The sequence below is a fragment of the Dasypus novemcinctus genome, chromosome 1, assembly GCF_030445035.2.
Source record: "Dasypus novemcinctus isolate mDasNov1 chromosome 1, mDasNov1.1.hap2, whole genome shotgun sequence".
Classification (NCBI taxonomy): domain Eukaryota; kingdom Metazoa; phylum Chordata; class Mammalia; order Cingulata; family Dasypodidae; genus Dasypus; species Dasypus novemcinctus.
Window position 1 is genome coordinate 204,239,715 of NC_080673.1, and position 19,104 is coordinate 204,258,818.

The 19,104-nt window shown below is 45.7% G+C and overlaps 1 protein-coding gene across 1 annotated transcript in view; it reads right to left on the minus strand.

Moving 5' to 3' along the window:
• Positions 1-19,104, minus strand: part of AFAP1 (actin filament associated protein 1) — a 175,953-nt gene that overhangs the window by 92,751 nt on the left and 64,098 nt on the right. Inside the window, 3 exon segments of the mRNA XM_058301303.2 lie at positions 10,312-10,331; positions 10,334-10,405; positions 10,755-10,883. Of these exon segments, the coding sequence (XP_058157286.1) occupies positions 10,312-10,331; positions 10,334-10,405; positions 10,755-10,881 (219 nt within the window). The 5' untranslated portion in view covers positions 10,882-10,883.

Here is a 19,104-nt window from a genome sequence, read left to right on the forward strand (position 1 = left end):
TGGAGACGGTTAGAAGGACTGCACGTATCCAGAGCAGGGGTTCTTAACCAGGGGTCTGTGGAAAGATTCCAGGGGGTCCGTGAGCTTGAACCGAAAAGCCAGGAAAAAACCGAAACATTATTCTTACGGGGATGTGCTGGTGAGATTTATTAAACAATACACAGCACAGTGTGGGCTTAATAAGGGGGCTGTGGTTTTCACCTGACTGGTAAGGGGGCCCATGGAATAAAAAAGGTTAAGAACCCCTGATCTACAGCCATTTATTTACTTGGAAACTCTCTACTAGATAACGTTGAATGAAAAAATAGAAATAAAAAAATGTAAAAACAGCATGTTTATGCTTACAAACGTACAAAGAGAAAAGACCATTCGTCAAAATGTTAATAAATGGTTGCCTCTGGGTGAGTTTTATTCTTTCTTTTATACCTATCTAATTTCTTGGATTTTCTACATAACAGTCATCATTTTTAAAGTTAGAAAAAAAATCGAACTATTTTCACTCTGAAATAATACCCCCGGAGAGTCCGGGAGGCCCCCCTCCACGGGGCATCAGCAGCCCCCTCCCCAGGTACACTCTGCCCTCGAAACCCTGCCCAGGTGTCCGGCCCTGGGCAAGGGAATTAGGTTTTTCAGAGGGCAAAGGGGAAGAGGCTGAGAAGAGGTCACTGCACTGGTTTGGTACCACTGCTTTCAGAAGACAAAGCTCTTTCAGATTCATTCCAGAAAGTAAGACTTGGCTGAAATCACAATCCACAGGCATTTTAAAAAGCAGGTATGAAGCAGGGAAGGCAGGGGCCAGATGGGATCACGGAAGGGTGGGGGCGGGCAGGAAGCCAAAGGAGCAAAGGAGGCCGAGGAGCCAAATGCCCCGTACGCCGCAGGCCCCGCCCAGCCCTCCCGCACCCCAATCCCACTTGCCTCCTCTGTGGATGAGGGCCCTGGAGCTCAGTCACCCACTGCCCCTTCCAGCTCTGGAGCAGTGTGATATAGTTATGAACTAAAAAATAGATACTGGACTATGTTTGTTAACTGGTCTGTCCCTAGGTGTGATTAAATTATGATTAGGGCTTTGATTGGGCCGTGTCAGTAGGATGTTGGGTCCCCTTGGTGGGTGGGGACTCAGCAGATAACAGGCATGGCAAAGGACAGAGTTGGAGATTTCGATGTTGGGAGTTTTGATTTGGAGTTTGATGCTGGAGTCTTGAGCTGGAGCCCTGGGAAGTCAGCACACAGAGGAAAGAGAAGCAAGACCTGGGAAGAGAGGAATCCTGAGCCCAGGAAGAAGCAAGCCCTGGGAAGAAACGATCCCTGAGCCCAGAGAGAAGCAAGACCCAGGAACGTAGGAACCCAGGAAGCTTGAGCCCTCGCAGACGTCGGCAGCCATCTTGCTCCAAATAGACTTTGGTGAGGGAAGTCACTTATGCTTTATGGCCTAGTATCTGTAAGCTCCTACCCCAAATAAATACCCTTTATAAAAACCAACCAATTTCTGGTATTTTGCATCAGTACCCCTTTGGCTGATGAATAAAAGCTCCAACAACACTCTAGTTCCAATATTCTCATAAATGTGCTGGGCAATCAAGCCAACTTACTTCTTTCAAAGTTTTAGGGCGAGCCGACCTTGTGGCCTCCCAAAATGATAAACGGATAGAAACACCCCCTGGCTCTGCGCCTCTCCCCCCGCAGTGGGAGGCCCGCTCTGCGCACACAGCTTGAGGGGGGTGCTGCTTGTGTCACTGTGCGGCCCCTGCTCTGGCTTTCATAAAACACGTGCTCATAAAGCAGGGACTCCAGCTTAGCCACCCCAGCCTTTTTCAATACTTAAAGAGGAACATGAGAGAAATCGTTTTCCTCCAAGATAACTGCTCCTTGCCTCTATCTTCTAGACATAAGATACATACGGACATTTTAAAAATAGCACAGTGCAAGTTACTAGATAACTTTTAAACTCACTGAACTGTTTCCTCTCAAATTTATACGTAGGTGAAAATGACTTTTTAGTTTATAAAATCTACCTTCCTTAAGGTAAAGTAAGCTTCTCCTTTAAGATTTCCATGTCTTATGAGAGAAAACCAGTGCTTACAACTAGGCAGTAACGCAGTCTACGGGCACGGATGGATTACAATACTGGCCATACTTTAATTCCCATGTTTTGGGGAAGAAAAGCCCATTAGTATTCATCTTAGCTACTTTAAAGAAAAGCCTCAGAAAGAATTCTCTTTCCAACAACAATAAAAACAATCTATTTAATAATGCTTTTAAGTTAAAAACAAAATACCATAATTATTAATTTATGCGGCTGAAACAAAACTGTGTTTAATAATTGCCTTATTATACGATAATAAAATCGCTATTTTATCATGGTTATTAAGTGTTAGCATTCGTCTTAGCATTATTTCAAAAATATAACCATAACAATGACTCTCTTTTTTTTTTTAGGATACTTAGATGACATAAATGCTACATAAAAACAATGACTCTTTGCTGCCTGCCTAGCATGTGCCAGAAACTGTTCTGGGACACTTTTATACATTTCCTCTCGTTCACAAAATAACACTGAGATGTGGGTATTTCAATTTTGATTTTACAGACGAGGAAACTGAGGCTCAGGGCACTGGAGAACTTGCCAGGGGCGGGCATGCTGCACTGGGCAGGTGGAGAAGGCAGAAGCAAGCCTGAGCAGGCCCGCGCCGCTAAACCAAAACGCTGCAGCACCGGGGAAGAACGCGGCCGCGCTCCACGTGTCCCTCGCGCCTGGCACTGCAGGTGGCCGAGCCTCCGTGTCGCATGTATGACCGGATCCACCATCTCCCAAGGATGCGCGCCACTGGCATCCCGTGAGCACCACGGGCACGTCCTCTCTCCTCAAACCCGTCACCCACCTGGCTCTTGCTCCCCCAGCTTCCCCTCTTCCCACCCCGACCTCTTACTTAGTCCTTAGAACTGGACGCTCCCATAGCAGAGAAATAGCAAGTTAGCTTTGGAATCACTTTCTGATTTCAATTCTAGACAGACAGACAGAAATGGTTCCACAAGGGTCTGTTTCACTGGTGACAGTGATTGACAACTGCACAGAGTAAGAGCCAGAAGTATGCGATCTGAAATAAGGGAAGTGGGGGCCAAGTTCTAGCCTGCCAAATACCAGCAAAGCCTTTTTCTGCCTGTCAGGAGCCCGCCGAGGCATTCCACGGCGATCTGTCCCTCCCACCTGGCAGGTCGCCCTCACGGAGGTGCAGCAGCTGCCCTGGAGACTGCGGACCAGGTCAAAGCCATTTTCAAGGGATAATAAAAGTCCACAGAGTCTAAACTGCAAACACGTCTCAGTCCTAACACCAAGAACAGTAAGTGCTCTCCTGGCAACTTAGAGGTTTCCCCCTATACGGTACCCCGCTCCCTTCTGACTGCTCTGTAGCTTGCATTCCACACAGCCCGTGGGAAAACAAGGAGAAAATTCACACCTGTCTCCCTAGGCTTTCTCACTTCTTATTCACGCATGCACGGAACGAAGGCCTTGTGCCATCAACATTTCCTTCTCTAGCAGGAGGCACGTGCCCTTTGGGAAAGCAAATGCCACAAAGGTGCAAGCGGGATGCACATCTGGAGCGAAGCCTCGGGGTAAATTTAAGCTGAAGAGGTCGCGGTAATTATTCATGAGACAAAACTCTGAGGTTCCCAACAGACAGCGAGAAAAGGGAACAAGAGAGTTCACCTCCACTAAAAGGATCTCATTGGACTGTACCGGGAAATAAACGGTTTTCTTTTTTGAAGTCGGGCTTCAGTCCCAACTCTGCAGCTAGTAAAATATCTAACTCTGTCATATCATCTCGAGGAGCCCCAGTTTCCTCATCTGTCAAGTAGAGATAAGGAGGTGGGTGGGAAAATTCATTAGAAAGGATGAAATGCAGCTGACAGGAGTGTAAGGGCTGTCACCAATGCCACTGTGTTATCTGCTGGCACGAAAGGCACCAAATCTGCGTATGCCCTCCCCCATCCCTCTAAATGCGATGTGACCTGGTGCTGCAAGTAATTAAATGTATTTCTAGAAAATGCCTCGATTGGGCATCACACCCACTGTGCCATGGCCCCAAAGAAGTATCCTTGGCTCTGTCTCCTCAGTCATAAAGATCTGAAGTACTCCTGTTTCCAGACTCGAAATTATTCTGAGACAGAAGTGGGGTGGGGGTGGGGGGTGAAGCGCAAAGGGCGCTCGTCTGAACTGGAGCCCTTTAGTGAAATGCGGGTGGAGGGGGCGGGCGGCTGGCGCAGCGGCGGCCACACAGATGGAGTCCGCCCCCGAGCACGCCGCTGGCCTCTGCGAGGGTTCCCGGGCCGCTCGCTGCATGCTAAGGACGTCAGTTTGAATGACGCAGGGCTCTCGGTGTGAAACAAAAATGAAAGCCCAGCTTTTTCCAGAAACATTTTTTATCAGGCGAACACACATGTTGGCCTATTCTGGTCTCCCCTAGAACAAAATCTGTGCCCCGCATCCTGCATACCACACTGGTGATTTCAGAGAGTCGGGAGGAGTTCTGAACTTCACCAACACACGCCTCCGCTCGGAGGTCTCAGCGGGGGAGAAGGAGCTGCCTGCACACAGGTCGCCGCAGGCTGCTTGGCCATCTCCAGGGAGGGCGCAGCAGGCCTTCAGATTCTCCCTCCCTTCACTGAAGTCAGACCTTCCTGACCAGTTGTCGGTCTTTCCTACCCACCAGGAAATGGGAGAGGCACAGAGGAGCATAAGAAAGGAGTACCATCTTCAAAGCTTAGAATTTGGTTGGAGTAAAGGAATGCCAACAGATGGGAAGGAAAAGTGCTCTACAAGTGCTGTGTCGGACACAAGAACACACAGCGGGTGGACACAGAGAGCAGACAAAAGGTGGGGAGGACAAAGAGGGGAAAGAAAGAAATAAAAAATAAATCTTAAAAAAAAAACAGAATGCTGTGTTAGGCACTGGAAGGGGACTTCCTAGCTTTCAGAAATTCTAACACAGATAGGATGATAAAAGGCAGTGTTCAACTCCATACAAGCCATGGAAGAGAGAAAACCAAATACTGCAGTGGCTCAAACAAATAAGAAATTACACCTGGGTGGAGTATCATAAATCATACAGAAAAAAATCCCTCAGTGGTTTCCCATGGCCTTGAGGATAAATTCCCCACTTCAGAGGGCCCACAGCTCCTTCTTCATTTAACCCCTGCACAGCCTTCCACTGCAAATCCCCTGCCCAAGCCCCACTGCCCAGCAACCCAGAGTGCATCGGACACCCCCAGGGCCTCTGGCTCCTCTGGGTCTCTGTGCCTTAATTCGAGGCCCACCCTCTGCCCAGCACAGCTCCCGACGCCCCCACCTCCACCCCACGGAAGCTCACTCTCCCAAGTCAGGGAAAGAGAGAATGGCCAACCGGCCAAAAGGCCAGTACTTTTCCGAATGACTGACTGACCTGCTGTAGCAGTTTGATATAATTGATAAATTCAAAAAAGAAATATTGACTTATGCTTGTAATCTGATCTGTACCTGGGCATGATTGAGTTATGATCAGGGCGTTGGGGACTCACAGATAAAAGGCATGGCGAAGAACGGAGTTCAGGGCTTTTAATGTGGAGTTTTGATGTTGGAGTTTGATGCTGAAGCCTTAAACTGGAGCCCTGGGAAGTCAGCACGCAGAGGAAAGAGAAGCCAGCCCCAGGAAGGAAGGAACCTTGAACCCAGAGAAAAGCAAGCCCCAGGAACAGAGGAACCCAGGAAGCCTGGACCCTGGCAGACGTCGGCAGCCCTCTTGCTCCAACACGTGAAAATAGACTTTGGTGAGGGAAGTACCTTGTGCTTTATGGCCTGGTATCTGTAAGCTCCTACCCCAAATAAATGCCCTTTATAGAAAGCAACCAGTTTCTGGTATTTTGCATCAGCGCCCCTTTGGCTGACTAATACACCTGCTGGCAAATGAATTCACCAAAAAAATCCAGCAAAGCTATCGTAACCAATCTCCACTTAACTGACTCAGGGTATCAACTGATGTTCTTCGCTGCCTCTGTGAAACACCCTGACCGCTGTCCACAAGCGTTCCTCATCGAGAGGCCTCTCTGGAGGGTCTATAAAAGGGTTCCATTCGTTCAGTTACACATTGACCATAAGTCAGCTGTGTGCTTCTCATTCTTACACTTAATACTATAATTAGTGACTTTAATTTTACCAACCATTAATTAACAATTCAAAGAAAAATTTAGTGTGAAAACAGAGTTGGTGATCTTCTGAGAAGCTTTAAACAGGTTCAGTCACGACAAACTGCCTGAAAAAGCGGCGATTCGATTAGATGTTGGCAAGTCCATTAAAAAAGAAGAGGCCAACACATATAAAGTTCTAGGAATCCAGATTGTTTCACGAGTGGCAAACTTTTCATTCCACTTGGAGGAAACAAAAACTGGAAATGAACACCCATTATCAATGAGTAGAGATTGTACAGAAAAGGCGAGCAAAATCCGCGTGGCCCCACACTCAAAGAACGCTGGCCTCGGCCCTATAACAAAAACGTGGCAGTTTTGTCATAAGGGACAGCATGGCTCGGGTGCTGAGGGAAATACTGTCTTAATACCAATGTATTCAGCACTAGTAGGGAGAAATCACCCATTGATCAAACTGCGACTGGAAAATTACATGCTTAAACTTGAAATATGTAAAGCACATGCATTATTCACAATGTCTCACTTTAACCGACTCTTCTGACTAAATCCCTCATCGGTTCTAACCATGCCAAAGGCAGGAGCAGAGCAGAAGCTACAGGAGAGTGGAAGACGGGGAGTGAGGAGAGAGGCAGCGGTAGCCAGCGCTGGAGAAGGAACCGCCTCCGAGGGAGGCGAGCCTGCAGACGAGGCCGGTGCTGGGTGAGCACGCCTTGCCTGACAAGGGCGTGTGGTCTGACATTCCTTCACCCCGGGCCGGCACGCCAGGGCCGTGCGTTCAGTCCAGCCCGGCCGTGGCGGTGCTCTGTGCAGGCCTGGAGAAGAGTCAAAGCAAACCCAGCGGCCACTGCCACTCAGCTGGCTGCTTCTAGACGCTTCCTTTTTCACCCTTCATCTCTAAACATCTTTTCTGATCTAAACGGGATGATGAACCACAAGACCCCAAACACTGAGACATGTCACGGGAGATGCACAGGGTTAAGACAGACGCAAACCTGAACAGGAAACCCAGTACATTACTGAACTAATTTCCCATCTGGTTCTTCATCTTTTAGATGAACAGTGTAAAAGTAATGAGGGTTAAAATTGTTGAATTATGTAGTGCTCGATTATAATTTTGTATTATGTCTAAAAACTAGAATGAAGAAACAGAGTGGCTGTGGCTCAAGCTGCTGGGCACACCTCCCTCATGGGAGGTCCCAGGTTCGGTTCCTGGGATGTCGTGAAGACAAATAGAAGCAATGAGCTGACACAATGAGCTGATGAATGAGCAGACACAAGAAGCAAGGAGTGGATGTGACTCATGCAGTTGGGGACCACCTCCCACACGATGGGAGGGAGATCCCAGGTCAGTACCTAGTGCCTCCTGGAGAAGACAAAGAGACAACAAGCAGATACAACAAGCAGAGACAATACGCGGACAACGAGCAGATACAACAAGCAGAGACAATACGCGGACAACATGCAGACAGGCGAGGGAGCCATCTCAGGGGTGGGAACATTTATGAAGCACAGCTATGGTGCTGAGAGAGAAACTCATTATCACTAAATGAATACATTAAAAAAGAGGAAAAGTCTCAACTCAGTAATTTAAGATTTCATGTTAATGTAGAAAAAGCTGAGCAAAAATAAGACAAAGCAAGCAAAAGGGAAAAACACTAAGAATCAGCACAGCATTCAATAAAATTTTTAAAAAGAATGAAAAAAACACAGAAAAGCTAATCAAGTCACAAGCACTTCCACAACAGGATGAGATTATTTTCAAAGAGGAAAACAATCATTAAAAAGTTTTATCAAGAAGTAAAAATACATAATTGATAATGTTTAAAAAAAAAAAAGGAAAAAGCATATAAAAGCTGCATATTCTACATGGTCTTAAGTGAAGTTCAGTGCAAGCCACATATGTCATTTAACTTTTTCTAGTAGACATGTAAAAAGTAAAATGAAGGAAGCGGATTTGGCTCAACGGATAGAGCGTTCAAACCCAGGGCCTCCTGACCCATGTGGAGCTGGCCCACACACAGTCCTGATGGGCGCAAGGAGTGCCCTGCCACGCAGGGGTGTCCCCCGTGTAGGGGAGCCCCATGCACAGGGAGTGCACGCAGCGTGATGAAAAGCACAGCCTGCCCCGGAGTGACACCACACACAGAGAGAGAGCTGATGCAGCAAGACGACGCAACAAAAAGAGACACAGATTCCCAATGCTGCTGACCAGACTATAAGCGGACACAGAAGGACACACAGCAAATGCACACAGAGAGCAGACAACAGGGTGGGGAAAGGGAGAAAAATAAATCAAAAATAAATCTTAAAAGTAAAATGAGATAGGTGAAATTGATGTTATATTTTAATTCAAAATATCCAAAATACGATCACTCAAAATGTTATCAATTTAAAAATGATTCAGACACTTTACTTTCGTTTTGCACGAGGCCTTCAAAACCCAGGGAGCCTCTTAAACCTAGAGGGCATCTCGGCTGGAGGCAGGCACGCTGCGAGCGCTGACCGCCCCACGAGCTGGCAGCCCGTCGTGGGCGGCTCAGGTGCTGGACACAGACTGGAAGGAAGCGTGCCCGGCTGATGGCAGAGCTCCCCTGGGAAAAGGGGAACACCGATGGCCACCATTTCCTCCTTCAGTCTCGCCCCCATACTTTCCGTAGAGATGTCGGTAGCAACTCAGCATCCACCTGAGGCTCCCGGTCAGACCACAAGAACCAGAAGCTGCATTTTCACAAGCTCCCCGCGCGACTCCCTGGGCCGCTGCAGTTTGAGAAGCTCTGTTCTAAATATTAAGGGCTGGCTCTGACCCAGGGCTCACGAAATGGGAGGCCCTGCCCTAGCACGTGAGGTACGAGCTCTTCTCAGCCGCACAATAATCCCATAAGGTAGGTGCTAGGAGTATCCCTTTTAGAGATGAGGGCCCCAAGGCACAGAGAAGTCAAGTCACCTGCCCGGGATCGCACAGCCCACGGGCGAGCGGGAGCCTGACCGCAGGTAGCCTTGCTGGAGGGCCCGCTCCCCGCCCTCTGCTGCCGTCTGTGAGCCTGTGTCACCCCACAGGCTCGCGGTTCCTGACACCACCATCGCGACTCTGGGCCACGCTTCCACGGGCTTGGCCGTCACCAGCTCCCAAACAAGCAGGGGTGAGAAAAGGCTGGACTTGGAGTCAAAGATTAGGTACAAATTTTTGCCTTTCCTACTTACTATATGATCTTGAGCAAAATCATACATCTAGTGGAAAACAGACATGCTCGTTGCAGGATAAGAGATGTTGTAGGGGTTTTTTTTTTGAGGCCAAACTGTGAGGATTAAATGAAACTATCAGTGAAAAGCTAACGGGCATCCCATCTCCCTCCACAGGAGGTGCTGGGTGGCAGCTACAGGCGGTCAGGACTGTGCTAGGCCGAGGCAGGGACAGACACGCGGACACGGTCCCTGCCGTCAGGAGGTCCCGCCCCGGGAGGGGAGAGAACTCGATGACTTGCACTGGTAACGCACGCGGGGAAGAGAGGTGCCCTGTAACTGATTTTGCCCCAATTTTGAGCAAAGCCCAATTTCTCTGAGTAAGCAAATTTAAAGCTCCCGATGTAGATAAAGCAGAATGATGCACGATCACCTGCCTACGCGGGTGTTCCCAGACTGAACGCACAGCAAAAAGCATCACAAACATTTGACTGCATACAGTCAAATAAAACATACATTTCTGAAATAGATCCGCCTTCTCTTCTTGGAACAAGATGGATATTTAATCCCAGAAGAAGCATAAAGGCAATATTAAAGGTTCCAACAAAGGTATTCACAGTGAGAGTCAACTCAGGAAGAGGACAGGGTCTCCAGGCTCTGTCTTCGTTACCCTCTGTTTTTATTTTCATTTTGTTAGTGTGACTTCAGCGCAGATTCCTCTGCACGTGTGACGACAGCAGTTGTCAGGCCCGCCAGCCTCGGAAGGGAAAGCTAAACTGACGGCCCCCCAAGCCGCAGCTTCTCCACCCCTCAGCGACCCTCAGAGAGCGCCCGCCTCTGAGAAGCCCCCGTCCGCCCAGGCCACCCAGACTTCGGCCACCCGTCGCCCCGGCCCCATCAGGACCTGCGCCCTGGGGGCTCCTGCGGGCGGTGGGGTGCCCCTGGACTCACCAGCCACGGCTGCGGGATCTCGGCAGAGGCATCTGCGGCGGCGCCGGCAGGCCACTGGCCGCCTCTTGCTTCTGGGCATCTTTCACCTCCACGCCTGTAAGGACGAAGCAAAGCACAGGCTCCTGGCAGAACCATGGTGTGCGCTGCTGCCGCTTTGCCGCCGGGGTGGACGGTGGCCTGCAGGACCCTCGAGGGAGGGCGAGGGCAGAAGGAGCCCACGGGGGGCTTCGGCAGCCCCCGCAGGCCACCCCTTCCCAGCCTGGCAGGTGCAGTAAACCCGGCTACTTGCCGAGCCCCGGCGCCCTCCCGGTGCGGGGACGGTGCCCGACAGCGAAAGCGTGAGAATGAATGAGCTAAGAGATGAATGACGGGGACGGGCGGGCTCAGGAGCCGGCGGGTGGCAGGCGGGGCGCGGGCAGGGGCGGGCGTGAGCCCACACTCACCTCCGGACGTCTGGATCCGCAGCAGGATGTTGGTGATCACCGCCTTCTTCTCCCTGACGGTGGACGTCAGGTACTCGTGGTCCAGAAGCTCAAGAAAGAGGCGAAGCTCCACGATTAACTCCTCCATCGCTGAAAACGAAGGCGACAGGGCGGGCATCACTAGGCCTGCTGCTGTGGACGTGACAAAGCGCGCGCGCCGGGCCTGACCCAGAGCAGCTCACGCCGAGCTTGCTGCGCGGGTGGCGGCGCAACCTGCAAAACGAGCCGGCGGGCCCCGCCAGCGGAGAGGCCCCGACCTTCTCCCGGCCGCACGCAGCTGTCCGTCCCTTCTGCCCTGGGAAGCCCCGCTGGGAGAGCGCCGGAGCCGCTGCCGGCAGATGGAGCCGGGACCCAGGAGTCTGACCTCATCGTCTGGTGTCCATTTCAGGAGATTAGATTTCAGACTCAAGGAGGACAGGGGAGGCTAAAGTGCCACGTGGCTTTCTGATCACCACGAGGGCTGGATTTCAAAAGCTCGGCACCCACGCGTCTGCCTCCGCGGGGCTCCTGCGGCCCCAGTGGAACCGGGGGGTGCTTGTAAGGTTCTTGCAAGGATGCTGGGCTCCCAGGAGGACCCAAACATCAGCTCAGGAGCCACCCGGCTGGCCCACCTTCTCCTCCGAAGATTACGGCAGCCATTTCCTGCGGCAGCCGCAGGACATCAGCAATTTTCAAACTGTGGTGGCTGCAAGGTACACGTTATACCCCAGAAAAGCACGTTCTTCCACCTGACCCATTCCCGGGCGTGTGAGCCCCGGCGAGCAGGACCTGCAGATAGTGTCACTTCAGGTCAAGTGTGACCCGCCTCAATTAGGCTGGGTCTTAATCCTCTTACTAGGCCCCTTTAGAAACAGAATGAATATATACAGAAAGAGGGAAAGGCACGGTAGCCGGAAGTCCTGAAGCCCCGGAGAGAAGGGCAGCCCAGCGGACGTCACCTTGTGCCACGTGTGGCAGAGGAGCCAGGGACGGCCGGCGGCCGGTCATCGGTGAGAAAGTGCCACCTCGTATGATGCCCTGATCTGGCCTTTTCCTGGCCTCAAACCGTAAGCTAATAAATGGCTATTATTAAAGCCGTACCACTTCATCCCATTTGCTCCGAGCAGCCTAGGAAAGTGAAACAGTGGCCCATGGGCCCAGAGGGGACTCCAAACCCACGCAGTCACAACCATTTTCCATGGTGATACTAAGGCAGGACTCCTTCGTGCACCGGTGGGGCAGGTGTAGTGGTGGAAAAGCGCTCGCACCTGCGCTCGAATCAGAGCAGGGACACCCCGGGCACTACCAGTCCCTGCGCGCTTCCCCCAGCGCTGACAGTTTTTAAAAAGCCACTTTCACTTAAGAGCGTGCTTGACGAAGCCGTACACATCGTACACATCGTTACTTTTATCAGACCTCGACCTTGGGCACAAATCCTGTCCTATCCCGTGCGCTGGAACGGGAAGCATGCCAGAAGCATTGCCCCTGCAGACTGAACTGTGACCGCCGTCCAGAGCAAGGGCGCTCCAGCAGCTGCTGGTGCCTCCACGTCAAAGGACAAATGACAAACTACGACCACTCAGAGTCGAGGATGTGGCAGACGTCTCAAAAAGGGACACGTGAGCAGCTCACTTCTAGGAGGACAGTTAACAACAGTATTTTTTGCCAAGGGTAAAATCTGAGCACCCAAGGGGAAATGAGAATTTTGAAAACTGGCATCCCCCGCCACTGTGACAGCTTCCCAATATGTACCGACTTTTCTAACGAGATCAATCGTCAGGGCTATCACCAGCGGGATTCTTGTGGTGGTGTGTAATGCAATGCATCAACGTTTGGAAGATCTGCATAACTCAGTGAACCATGTAATAAAATGCATATTACAAAATCATACACGAGTGAAAGAGCCATCTACAGTGCAAAATAAACTCAATGTAACCGTCTGAGAAATGTCTTTGATATAACTCCAGATTTGACATCGCAACTAACCTAAGGAAGCTACCGCTGGTGAGTTTTGCTATAGTACCACAGAAGAATAATCACATTATCTGAAAAGACTATTCAATACTCTTCTCTTTTCCAACTCATTAGCTGTGTGAGGCCAGATTTTCTTCAGACACTTCAACCAAAACAACATCTTGCAACAGTCAAATGCAGACACAGACGCAGACTTAAAAATCCAGGACTTTTCTACTAAGCCAGCAAGTAAGAGGTTGGCAGGAATATGAAACAACCCCATTCTTCTCACTAATTCCCTTGTTTTGGTAAATGTAGTTATTTTTTATAGATACATGTTAGTTATGTTAACATGTAATGGGCTTATACTGATATTTTAATGAATTAATAAATACCTTAAATGTTCCCATCTTTAATTCCTAATGTGATAAATATCTATAGACATATTCACATAAATAAAAGCTCTTCTGGGGAAGACAGATGTGGCTCAAGCAGCTGGGCTCCCGCCTACCACATGGGAGGTCCCAGGTTCAGTTCCCAGTGCCTCCTAAAGAAGAAGAGCAAGACAGCAGGCTGACAGGACGGGCTGGCTCAGTGAGCTGATGCAACAAGAGGATGCAATGAGATGACACAACAAAGACACAACCAACCGGGAGCGGAAGTGGCTCAAGCAATTAGGCGCCTCCTCTTTTGGGTCTTCAATAAACATTTTGAGATCAAAAGGTCTGAGAACCACTGAAGTATGCAATCACTTTAAGTTCTTCATTCATTCCTTCATCAAACACTTTATCTATGATATGAATTATGCATCTTATTTTTTTACTTTTTAAATTGAAATTTAGCATTTATTCATGAGCATACATAAACAATAAGTGTATAGCAAAAGTTGTGAACTTACAAAACAAACATGCATGTCATCGTACAGGGCTCCCTTATATCAGCCCACCACCAACATCTTGCATTTTTAGGAAATTTTGTTACAAACTATAAAAGAGCACCGTCCAAGTATTACTACTATGCGTTTTCCCCCAACCCACACAGTTGTTAACACCCTGTAGTAGTAGTATATATTTGTTAGATGGTTCATGAGAGAACATGCTGCTGTCTGTCCTGTTAACCACAGTCCATCTCCCACCCCTGGATTCCCTGTGCTATCCAGTCCCACGCGCTGCACAAGCCATTCAAAGTGGACACTCTGCGGCTCTCATATTCATCACACAGTTACGCTGTCATCACCTCAGTCAATTTTAAAACATTTCACTATTCCAAAAGGAAAAATCCCATATACCCTCATAGCGCCCTATTGCTATCCCTTTGAACTGATATATCCTCTTTGCCATTGCTATAAAAATAGTAAATATTAGTGTTAAGTATCATCCATAAGTTACATTAGTTGTAATTTCCCCCATACCACCATATTCTTAACACTCTGTACAAGAAGAACATTCTTATATTTATACTCTCAACCACAATCTTCATCTACCACGAAATCACTGTCATGCAGTCACTAGCTTATCCTCTAGCTTCATTTCAATGGAAATATTACACCCACAGACTAACCCTGTCAGCCACAATCACATTTATGAATCAGCAATGTTAGTTATACTCACTACACATTTACAATAAAACTTACTAAAAATTCTACATACTTTAAGCATCAGCTCCCATTCTCAACCCACATTCTTTTCTAAGCGGTTGTACTGAGATATATTCACATAGCATATGATCTATCAAAAGGGTATAAGCAATGGCTTTGAGTATAATCTCAATGTTTGGCATTCATCACCACAAAAAAATCTAAAACAATTTCATTACTCCAAAAAGAAAAACTCCACATGCCTTAGCCACCTCGCAATCCCTCTATCCTTGCCCAGCCCAACATAACCGCTAATCAATTTTATCTTTATAAATTGATTTATATTTACATTTTATATAAATGGAATCATACAATATGTAGTACATTGTGTCTGGCTTCTATCACTTAGTATAATATGTTTTTGTCTGACATTAATATCTTGCAATATAACAAAGGTGCTCAGTTTCAAAGAAAAACATATATGCAATTGTACCCATATTCATATTTCACATGCAGTTTTCTGTGCTATCTGGTCCCATGTTACATTTTTTACCTTTCCTTTCAGTAATGTAGGTGAATTTACACTTGGCCTTTATACCACTGTCATCCAGATATAACAGCACTGCCAGTTACAAACACAATCTTATGCTTTCACGTTTTCTGTTCATTTCCAAAGATTAACACACATCCTTTTTACCAATTCTGCACAAGTTAACCCTCAGCTTTCCATTCTAAAAATTTTATTTTCTGATGACCTATATCCAAGTTATTAACTCCATGAGATTAAACAACATATTTGGTTCATAGTAATGCAATCATACAGTATTTGCCTTTTGTGTCTGGCTTGCTTCACTCAACCTAATGTCTCCCCAGTTCATCCATGTTGTCATATGCTTTACGACTTCATTTCTTCTTAGAGTTGCATAATATTCCATCATGTGAATACACAGTTAGTTTTATCCATTCATTGGTTTATAGACACCTGGGCTGTTTCCATCTTTTGACAATCATGAATAATGCCACTATGAACATCGGTGTTCAGTTGTCTGTTCACGTCATTGCTCTCCTTTCTTCTCAGTACATACCCAGTAGTGGTATTGCAGGGTCACGTGGCAAATCTATACTCAACTACCTTAGGAACTGCCAACAGTCCTCCACAGCAGCTGTACCATTCTGCATTCCCACAATGAGTACACGTTTCTATCTCTCCATATCCTCCTCAGTGCTTATAGTTCTCTTTTTAATAGTGGCCATTCTAATAGGTGTGAAATGATATCTCATTGTAGCTTGCATTTGCATTTCCCTAATTGCTAATAATGTATATTTTTTCATGGTTTTTTTTTTTTTTTTTGCCATTTGTATTTTTTCTTCAGATAAGTGTCTATTCAGGTCTTCTGCCCATTTTTTTAATTGGGTCATTTGTCTTTTTGTTGTTGAATTGTAGCATCTCTTTAAAAATCAGGGATATTAAACCCTTACCAGATATGTGATTTCCAAATATTTTCTCCCATTGAATTGGCTGTCTTTTCACCCTTTTGACAAAAAAGTACTGTGAGGTACAAAAGTGTTTAATTTTGAGGGGTCCCGTTTAGCTATTTTTTTTGTTGCTCATGCTTTGAGTGTAAGGTCCAAGAAACCACCACCTACCCCGAGGTCTTTAAGATGTTTCCCTACATTTTCTTCTAGTAGTTTCATGGTCCTAGCTTTTATATTTAGGTCTGTGATCCATTTTGAGTTGATTCTTCTATAGTGAGTGAGATAGGGGTCCTCTTTCATTATTTTGGTTGTGGATATCCAGTTCTCCTAGCATCATTTGCTGAAGAGACTGTTTTGTCCCATTAATGCGGCTTTCATAGGTTTTCAAAAACCAGTTGGCTGTAGAGGTAAGGATCTATTTCTGGACTCTCAATTCTATTCCACTGATTGATGTGTCTACCCTTAAGCCAACACCATGCTGTTTTGACCACTGTAGCTTTGTAATGTATTTCAAGGTCAGGCAGTGAAATTCCTCCCATATTGCGTTTCTTTTTTAGAATGCTTTTGGCTATTCAGGTGCACTTTTCTGTCCAAATGAATTTGGTAATTGCCTTTTCTATTTCTGTAAAGAGGGCTGTTGGAATTTTGATTGGTATTGCACTGAATCTATAAATAGTTTGGGTAGAACTGACATCTTCACGATATTTAGTCTTCCAATCCATGAACAAGGAATGTTTTTCCATTTGTTTAGGTTTTCACTGATTTCTTTTAGCACTGTTTTGTAGTTCTCAGCATATAGGTCCTGTACTTCCTTGGTTAAATTAATTCCTAGGTATTTGAGTCTTTTTGTTGCTATTGTACATGGAATTTTTCTCCTGATTTCATCCTCAGATTGTTTAGTATTAACGTAAACATTTCTGCATGTTGTTCTTATATCCTGCCACTTTGCTGAACTCATTTATTAGCTCAAGTAGCTTTGTCATAAACATTTCAGAATTTTCTAAATATAGGATCATGTCATCTGCCAATAATGAGAATTTTACTTCCTCTTTTCCTATTTGGATGCCTTTTTTTTTTTCTTGTCTAATTGCTCTAGCAAGAACTTCTAGCACAATGTTGAATAACAGTGGAGACAGTGGGCATCCTTGTCTTGTTATCAAGCTTAGAGGGAAAGATTACAACTTTTCCCCACTGAGTACGATGCTGATTGTGGGCTTTTCATATATGCCCTTTATTACATTGAAGAATTTTCCTCCTGTTCTTATCTTTCAAAGTATTTTTTTATCAAGAAAAAATGCTGGATTTTGTCACATGCCTTTTCTGCATCAATTGAGATGATCATGTGGCTTTGTTCCCTTCAATTTATTACCGTGGAGTATTACATTAATTGATTTTCTTATGTTAACCCACCCTTGCATGCCAGAAATGAATCCCACTTGATCGTGGTATATAATTCTTTTTTTTTTTTTTAATTTTTTTATTTTTTATTGACTTTGTAATAATATTACATTAAAAATATATATGTGAGGTCCCATTCAACCCCATCCCCCCACCCCCCTCTCCCCCCCCCAACAACACTCGTTCCCATCATCATGACACATCCATTGGATTTTGTATAATTCTTTTGATATGCTGTTGGATTCTCTTTGGAAGAATTTTCTTCCAAATTTTGCATCTATGTTCATTAGAGAGATTGGTCTATAACTTTCTTTTCTTGTAGTATCTTTATCTGGCTTTGGTATTAGGGTGATGTTGGCCTCAGAAAATGTGCTGGGTAATTTTCTCTCCTCTTCAATGTTTTGGGGGAGAGTTTAAACAGGATTGTTAATTCTTCTCAAAATGCTTGGTAGAATTCACCTGTGAAGCCATTTGGTCCTGGACTTTTCTCTGTTGGAAGATTTTTGAAGACTAATTCAGTCTCTTTAAATGTGATTGGTTTGTTAAGTTCCTGTATTTCTTGTAGCATCAGTATAGGCTATCTAGTTGTTGGCATACAGGTTCTCCTAATATACTATTACGATCCTTTTTATTTCTGTGGGATCAGTCTAACTTTGCCCCTTTCATTTCTGATTTTATTTATTTGCATCTTCTCTCTCTTTTTTGTCACCTTAGCTAAGAGTTTGTCAATTTTATGGATCTTCTCAAAGGACCAGCTTTTGGTTTTCTTGATTTTCTCTGTTGTTTTTTTGTTGTTGCTGTTGTTCTCATTTTCATTCATTTCTGCTCTAATCTTTATTGTTTATTTCCTTCTGCTGGCTTTGGAAATAGTTTGCTGTTCTTCTCTAGTTTGTCCAGTTGTTCGCTAAATCTTTGATTTTAGCTCTTCCTTCTTTATTAGTAGGCTTTAGGGCTACAAATTTCCCCTCAGCACTGCCTTCACTGTATCCCATAAGTTTTGATAAACTGTGTTTTCGTTTTCATTCATCTCAATATATTTACTAATTTCACATACAATTTCTTCTTTGGCCCACTGAATATTTAGAAGTGTGTTGTTCAGCCTCCACACATTTGCAAATTTACATATTTCCTCTCTATTATTGATTTCCAGTTTCATTCCATTAGGATCTGAGCACGTGTTTGTATAATTTCAATATTTTTATATTTATTGAAACCTGCCTTGTGACTTAACTTGGGGTTTATCCTGCTAAAAGATCCATAAACATTTGAGAAGAATGTATAAACTGCTGAGTTTGGGTGCAGCGTTCTGTATATATTTATTAGGTCTAGCTCGTTTATCATATTTTCAAGTTCTGTTTCCTTGTTGATCTTCTGTTTAGTTCTACTTAATGATGTGAGTGGAGCATTGAAGTCTCCAACTATTACTGTAGAGATGTCTATTTTTCCCTTCAGTCTTGCCTCATGTATTTTGGGGCACTCTGGTTAGGCGCATGGATATTTATGACTATTATTTCTTCCTGGTGGATTGTCCCTTTTATCAATATATAATGGCCATCTGTATCTCTTACAACTTTTTTGCACTGTAAGTCTGTTTTGTCTGATGTTAGTATAGCTACCCTGCTCTTTTTGGGATATTGTTTGCGTGAAGTATCTTTTTCAAACATTTCACTTTCAGCTGGTTTGTATCCCTGGGTCTACGGTGAGTCTCTTGTAGGCAGCCTGTATCTGTTGATTGGGCAGTTCAATCCATTCACATTCAACGATATTACCGTAAATGCCTTATTTACTTCTACCATTTTATTCTTTGGTTTTCATGTGTCATATATTATTTTCACCTGCCTTTTATTTTGGTTATTTTTTAACTTTTTTGGTTATCCATTCTCCTATTCTTGTCTTCTATATGCTCCTCCAAGCCTTTCTATCCTGTCT